Here is an 8,042-nt window from a genome sequence, read left to right as displayed (position 1 = left end):
CTTTCTTATAGGGGGAGAATAATCCTCATCCAAGCATGTTTAGCTAGTATTCCTGTGTACTTGCTTTCTTTCTTTAAATTTCCTAAATGGGCAATTGAGCTTATTAATGCCCAAATGGCAAATTGTCTATGGAATGATTTTGAGGGGCACAGGAAATTGCACCTAGCTAATTGGAAGATGGTCTGTATGAAGAAAGAATTTGGGGGGCTTGGCATCCCAAATCTTCATGAGGTCAACATCTGCCTCTTAGGATCTTGGGTTAGAAGATACTATGAGGGTGATGGTAAGCCCTGGAAGATGATGATAGACCAGAAATATATGAGAGGCAAAACTAATGTCTTTGCCCCTAGCACCTCCATCAATACCTCTAGGTTCTGGAAAGGGGTGAAATCCATTATACAAACTTTGAAATTTGGGTATAGATGGAAAATAGGGACAGGAAACAAGATTAGATTTTGGGAAGATACTTGGTTTGGCACCTCCCCCCTAGCAGTACAATTCCGGCACATCTATATAATTTGCAATGAGCAAAACAAGAGTGTCAGAGATGTCTGGGATGGTGAAATACTGAAGTTGACCTTTAGGAGAAACTTTGATAGTAAGTTGATGGATCTATGGTACCAACTATTGGAGATTGCCGAAGAAATCACTTTTGATGGTGATTCTGATGCCCTGATCTGGCAACTTGAGAATAAGGGTGTCTACTCCTTTAGCTCTTTGTACCACGTGATTAACTTTAGAGGGGTGCAACCCCTGTTTTTGCCAGCGGTTTGCAAACTGGCGGTGCCCCCGAAGATTCATGTCTTCCTTTGGTTGTTTTCCCAAAACAAACTGATGACAAGAGACAACCTTAGGAAAAGGCATATAATCAAACCACTTGATTGTGTCTTCTGTGTGGAGCAAGAAACAAACCATCATTTATTTTTTGACTGTATTGTAGCTAAAAATATATGGTCGTTTGTCAATCTCTTTTTCCAGAAAAACTTGGGTGCAAACTTTGAAGCTGTGGCCCGACTCTGGATCTCTAATAAAAAGAATTTAGTTTTGAACGTAGTTAGTTCTGCTGTCCTTTGGTGTTTATGGAAATATAGGAACTCTATGATTTTTAATAACACCATGTGAACATCTATCAATCAGGTATGGAGACTGATACACAGGATGCTCAAGTCCTGGGTGATTCTGTTTCCAGAAACAAGCAAAGCCCGCGTGGAAGAGTTCTTGAGTGCGCTGGCAAAGCTATTCCAACAACCCCTAATGTTATCATGTGGCTGAAGAAGAACCCTGGACTGGATACTGGGGTATGCCGGGGCAACCTCAAGATCTCTGAAGACGGCGGTTTCTCTTCTCCGGCCAAGAAGCGTGACACCGACGGCAAGACCATGGTGAACAGCCCCGTGTCCACCCTCACAATATGCTGGTCACCCCAGGCGACCCTGGCACCACCACTCAAGAGGAGGGGAGCGAGCGAGTCATGTGGTGTGATCATTGGTTGACAGGCGTCTATGTTGCCTCCGGTGTGCTTTCATTTGTCCTTTTGGCTCCTGTCGAGCAGGGTTGTAATTTCTCTGTTTTTAGTCCGAATGATGAACCTTAGTTTTCAGTAGATTTTTCAAACAAAATAAACGCTATATGGTTTGATTCTGGTTAATGGAACCGCGGAGGAGCCTCCCTGTTCTTCTAAAAAAAGAGAAGGAAGAATTGTGCCAAGGATCAATATTAAAATCTCTAAATTCACATCATGTCTCATCATTATATAAAAAACAAGACATCCGGTTCTTTTACATTCAATCAAAATCCACATCCATCCAAATTGTCTCTGCTCCATTTTAGATGGTATCTTTATTAGATTTCACCTGCTTCCTTTTCTGGCCGGTTTCCCTTCTATCCTTTGCGGCCCTGATTGATCCACGCGGCGAAGGCATCCAGGGTCCTCCAGTCAGAGCGGTAGTGCTTCTGCGTGAACTCGAGGAACTCACGCCAAGTGAAGTCCGGGTACGCGCGCGGGCGGCCGTCGATGGCGAGCAGCTCGGCCGGCGGCGCAACGGGGCAGTCCAGCTGCGGGTTGAGGAAGAAGGTGAGCGACCTGCGGGCCAGGCTGCTGTTGACGACGGCGCGGTGGAGGCAGCTGATGTGGCGCCCGTTGGTGAGCGCGGAGAAGGTGTCGCCGATGTTGACGACGAAGGCGTCGCCCCGGGGCCGCACGGCGCGCCACGCGCCGCCGGTGAACACCTCCAGCCCGCCGACGTCGTCCTGGTGGAGCAGCGTCAGCGACGTCGGGTCGTGGTGCGGGCCCGTGCCCAGCGTCAGGTGCGGCTGCTGGCACGGCGGGTAGTGGTTCAGCCGCATCAGGGAGGCGTCGCCGGCGAAGAAGCCCCGCAGCGCGCCGCGGCCGAGGCCCAGGCACGCCGCCAGGACGTCCGTGACGTCCAGCGCCAGGCGCGTCATCTCGTCGCAGTACTCCTGCCACACCTCTCTGCATGCATGCATGCATTTCCAAGCATAAATATGCATGCACCCCTATGGTTTGACTACATGCCAAATATCGTTCGTAAAAATGTAGACCTTTGCTGAGCTTTTTCTAGGGCTATCTTCTGCTAGCTCGGATGCGGCTCTACACTGCTTCTACTTCAAGATTCCTTGTCGTTATGGGTACTTGTAAGACAAGTTTGGCCTTTTCGAATGAAAAATCAGGGCACGATCGTCCTCTTGTATACATCACTAAGAAAGTAGTAATAACGTATATGCATGGATTGGTTTGGAAAGCAATAGCGGCTATGTCTAGTGTACGCAATTACGCATGGATTTAGCTAGAAAGAGAGAGAGAGTGACGTAAGTGGGCACGTACCCCATGTCACGGTACTCCTCGCCGAGGACGGCGACGAAGTAGTCGACGACCTTGCGGGCGCCCTCCGGCGCGGCGGAGCAGTTGAAGGACACGGTCTCCTTCCAGGGGAGCTTGCTGCCGAACCGCCCCACGAAGCTGCCGGCGTACCCGTGGTTCTCGCCGAGGCGGCGCTGCGCGCGCTGCTTCTCGGCGAGCGGCAGCGCGTAGAAGGCGTCGCAGCACCGGTACGCCTTGGCGAGCAGCGCCGGGTCCACTCCGTGGTTCACGACCTGGAAGAACCCGTGCTTCTCGCACGCGGCGGCCAGGTCACGGAGGCCGCCAGTGGCAGCGCCGTCGCCCGCCAGGAACCCGGCGATGTCGACGACCGGGACGGCGATCTCCTCCACGCCGTGGACGGACGGGGCCTCGTCGGCTGGCCAGACGAACTGCGGCGGGATGTCGTCCTTCCGGCTGAGGACCGCCGCGTCGAACACGAGAGTGGCCATTCGCGCTGGATCTGGGGGGCCGGCCGACGGCGATCGAGGTGGTGGATTGGCGCGGCGGGGGTTTTGCACGCTACGATAGTATGCAAGCTTGGCTTGGTTGGTGCTTCGCAGGTGGACGCCTCGCGTGGATATATAGTGTGAGAATGTGAGACTGGAGAAGGATCGAGATGCTGTGATCGGCGCTTCATGCCTCGGGTGCCGTGTTCACGCACGTGTCCCGGGAGGGCGAGTAGCCATTTTTGGGAAAGGTTGATGAGGAATTAATATCGTCTCTATCCAATATCCATGGAAATCTATATGCACGTGTCACAAAAAAGGATATAGAGCCGATATTTTTCTTTTGACATACAAAGATAATGCGCATTCTTTACACAATACTAGTACTAAATATTGTACTTTTTTTAGGGGGATACAATATATTTCAGTATGTGTAGAAAGATGCATAGAAGACCTTAGACGCCTCCGCCAACAATGAAACCCTCATGGGCCGGCCCCGGGCCTGTACAGCCGATGCAACACCTGCACAGGGCCGCAGCCCAGATATTCAGCCTAGTGGAAAGCATAGTTTTCCTTTCCTCTTCAGCCTTCGGCCTACCAAAGACACACATGTTTTTCAGCCCACATAATACTCCGTCCGTTCCTAAATATTTGTTTTTTTAGAGATTTTAAATGAACTATCACATACGGATGTATATAGACATATTTTAGAGTGTAGATTCATTTATTTTGTTCTGTATGTAGTCATTTGTTGAAATCTCTAGAAAGACAAATAGTACTCCCTCCGTCCGGAAATACTTGTCGGAGGAATGGACGTATCTAGAAGTATTTTAGTTTTAGATACATCTATTTTTATACATTTTTTTGACAAGTATTTCCGGACGGAGGGAGTATTTAGGAACGGAGGGAATAACAAGCATTCGACAGGGAAGTGCAGAATTTTCAAGGCACTGCCGCAACTCATTGTCGGGGGGTGCTATGTACTACCTCGGTTTCATATTAAGTGTCACTAATTTAGTACAACTCCGTTCCGGATTATCGTTTAAGCGAAAAGCATGCTCCCATCGCTCATTCGCTCGCGTCGATAACTTCACTTCGCTAGGCTTGAAGCAGTGATCGCTCACAGGATCCGATAAATGGGCTAGGCCCAGGGCGCAGAAAGCAGCGTTTAATCGCTCCGCATAGAGGCAAGCATGAAATACCAAGCAACTATGGTGTGTCAATGATGAGAAGTACTAGTACCAAAAGGTGGATTCCACCGCCTCAGAGGTTTGCAATAATTAATGTTGATGCGTACTCTCTCCGTTCGGAATTACTTGTCTCGAATATGGATGTATCTAAAACTAAAATATGTCTAGATACATCCATTTCTACGACAAGTGATTCCGAACGAAGGGAGTATGTCGCAAGGAACCAGGAGAAGGGAGCTTTTGCTGCAGTTTGCACAAAAGAGGAGGGCAATTACCTTGGTGCATCCACGATGGTGCTCAGAAGCTTGATCGAGCTGGAAACCCTACAAGATATGGCACATAGCAGCAGACTTATACCTCCAAAAAGTGCAGGCAATTACTAGTTCTATTTTGACAGCCAATCGTTTGTCGGAGGATTGCAGAGGTGCTAGTTCGGTGATTATTCAAGACATAAGAGTGAAGGAGGGTCTCGGCGGGCTATCCACAGTGCATGAGAAGAGGGAGCCAGCGAAGCACATGATCTTACAAGGCCTGCTAATTCTTTAGAGCATGGCCGCTATGTCTGTCTACTTGTCACACCCGATATTATTGTATTCCGAATACTACGTAACTTGAAGAAAAGTTTTTTACCCCCTAAAAAGCCTCACAAAAAACATACATGTGCCACTTTAAGTACGAATTTCCTGTGGTTTTTAATTTCTATGTACTCCAACAATTTAGAAATATCAATGAAAAAATTCATGCATTTGAAAAATGCTCCTGTATTCGAAAAAGTTCATGAATTTTAAAAAATTGACAAATTTTAAAAACGTTCATGTATTAAAAAAATACTCGCTTATTTAAAAAAAGTTCATTGATTTGAAATATACTCTTGAATTTGAAATATGTTTGCGTATTTGTAAAAGTTCATGAATTTGAAAACTGTTTGCATATTTCAGTACAATGTTTTGGAATTTAAAAAATTCCATGAATTTTTTTCAGTGATTTGTGTTTCATGAATTTTAAAAGTATTCAAATTTTTTAAGTATAATTCAATAACTTTTTTTCATTAATTTGAAAGATGTTCATGTATTTGAAAAATGTTCATGAATGAATTTTCAAAATTGTTCACGAATTTGGAAAATATCTGCATATTTGGAAAAACTTAACTATTTCTGAATTTCCCAATATTATTGTAAAATTTGGAGGTTTGAAATTTGTAAATTTTTGGAATAAAAATAAAAAAACTAATTTGAAAACTAAAATACCAAAATAAAAAAGGAAAAATAAAAGAAGAAGCAAAAAAGGAGAAAAGGAAAATAAGCCTTCTGGAACCATTCTAAAACCGCAGGGAAGGTTCGAGAATTCTAAAACCGTTGGCGTCCACTAAATGGGCCACCTGCTCCACATGTGCTGTAGGCGAGTGCTACGAGCGATACATATCATTGGCGTCAGGCGAGCGCTTTGGGGTTGCCCGGTCCATTTTAGCGTACCGTAGTGCACGATCTCAACCAGTCCCGTACTGCTTTTTCTGGATTTTCTTTTTCTAGTTTTACATTTTCTTTTTCTCTACTTATTTTTATTTTACTTTTGTATTTTTTAATTTCCACAATTTTGTATAAAATCATGATTTCATAAAGAAGTTCACAATTAAAAAATATGTGACTTTGTAAAATATTCGTGCTTTCAAATTTTGTTTGGAATTTCAAAAACTGTTTCATTAAAAAATGGTGTTTCAAGAAATTGTTTGTGTTAATTTCTTGGGAATTTTCAAAATCTGTCGGGATTTCAGAGTTTCTTCACATTGTTCAGAAATTGTCCATGTTTTTTAAAATAGTTTTGAAATTAAAAAAACTAGAAATCACAAAAAAATATTCACATATGTCAAATAATATTTTGGAAATTTCAAAATTGTTTGCACTTCCAACAAATTTTCGGCACTTAAAACACAATTTTCAAGAAGTTTTTCAAAAAACTTCCAAATCTCGATGCTGCAGTGTGTTCTCTAATATTTCACACTTTCAATCAATTATAAATAGACGTTAGTTCTAGTGACTAGCAGCATGCATTCAATTGTGCGAGGTCTTGAGTTCGAATCCTTGGAACTTGCTTCTTTTTTGGGATTTTTATGTCGTGCTACAAAACTCTACTTGCTTCGCCCAGTGGGCTAGCCCAATCGCGTGGAACCCCTTGCATCACGCCCTTAAATCTGTCATATACAAGGTCCCTTTTATTTATCATGCGGGGTGCAACCTATGACGATCAATGACCATGCATTGCTCATCTTCCTCTTTTTCGCCTATCACCGTTGTGCAACAACAACAACAACAAAAACAATAGACACTAGTTGTTGACGACGGCATGTGCAAGAGCTCGAATTGTCGATTGCCAGCAAATTCCTCTTTAATTTGCACTAGTTAGGACAAATACCCTTTTATGTAGTCCTTTAGTTAATCCATGGAGTATTAAGTTCCCATTAAAACACAAAAAGCCCTGTTTACCTAGAGCCATCGAACTAACTGCGTGTATGATTATATGTCATGTGAAAAAAAGACATAATTGTTATGTTGCATAGAGACCCCTCAGATGTTAGGACCGAGCCCACCCCCCATCCTGTACCGACCTTTCTGTTGTTGAGTCGTGATTCCCCCACCCTCTTGTAGCACGGCGGAAGAAGGTGGGGGAGACATTGGATTCTACTGTCTAGGTTTATTTGGTCTAGATCGAATGTCTATGTTTTATGTCCGTTATGGTGCGGCTTCAGTGGTGATGACGGGGATTGTGCTAGGACAATCTTGTTGTTATGACTCCAACCTCATATGGACATTGATCTGAGCGGCGTTGAGGGGCTAGTGAGCTTTCTGGTTTTGCGGATCCCCATGCTAGGCTTTTTGGTTGTCAATAATGTGCATAAGCACAGCTTCAATGGCAAGATGGCTACGTTGTGGTGGACTCTTGCCCTCACAGTGGTGCGATATCGTCTGCTTCACAACTACTACCGCGTATAGGGGTCTTGGTTGGTGACATCTATCCTTCGTTTCGAACTTCTTGGCCTGCAAGCGTTGACCTCCTTTATTTTTGGTAGACGTACAGTTCCCTTTAAGGAAACCACGGGGTGCAAGGGAATTGGCCGCCCTGGCTCCCTACCAGCACACGCATACAAGAAAATATGACCCAAGATGTAGTATGCACGACATGGTTACACGTGAACACACTTCCCCTCTACAAGTTCCCCATCAATATTCGCAATGAGGTCGTGGGCAAGTTACCTAAGTTTCTTGTGACTATCATTGCCTTGAGGTTACCAAGTAGTTGTAATTATCTAAGGGTTGCCGATTCAAACTTCAAAATCAATAAAAAGTCAAGCAAGTCAAAACAAATAACAAGAATTGTAGGCATAACAAAGAAGTTGTTATCTATGACCCTTTCTTGCCGCAACTTCAGAACTTAACCTATTTTCATATATATGGTTGCCAGACAAGTTGTATCCAAAATAGGCTTGAGCTCAAAGTCAATTAGAAATCTGCCTTAAGACATGTTTTTTGA

The 8,042-nt window shown here is 44.5% G+C and overlaps 1 protein-coding gene across 1 annotated transcript; it reads right to left on the bottom strand.

The window, feature by feature from the left end:
- Positions 1 to 1,710: 1,710 nt before the first annotated feature.
- Positions 1,711 to 3,456, bottom strand: LOC123058911 (gibberellin 20 oxidase 3-like). Its single transcript, XM_044481581.1, has 2 exons — positions 2,846 to 3,456; positions 1,711 to 2,473 (listed from the first exon to the last, which is right to left on the bottom strand). Exons 1-2 carry the CDS (start codon positions 3,328 to 3,330, stop codon positions 1,882 to 1,884), a joined length of 1,077 nt encoding a protein of 358 aa, XP_044337516.1. The 5' UTR covers positions 3,331 to 3,456; the 3' UTR covers positions 1,711 to 1,881.
- Positions 3,457 to 8,042: the final 4,586 nt, after the last annotated feature.

The sequence above is a fragment of the Triticum aestivum genome, chromosome 3A, assembly GCF_018294505.1.
Source record: "Triticum aestivum cultivar Chinese Spring chromosome 3A, IWGSC CS RefSeq v2.1, whole genome shotgun sequence".
NCBI lineage: Eukaryota > Viridiplantae > Streptophyta > Magnoliopsida > Poales > Poaceae > Triticum > Triticum aestivum.
This window is presented reverse-complemented; position numbering and strand designations above follow the sequence as displayed.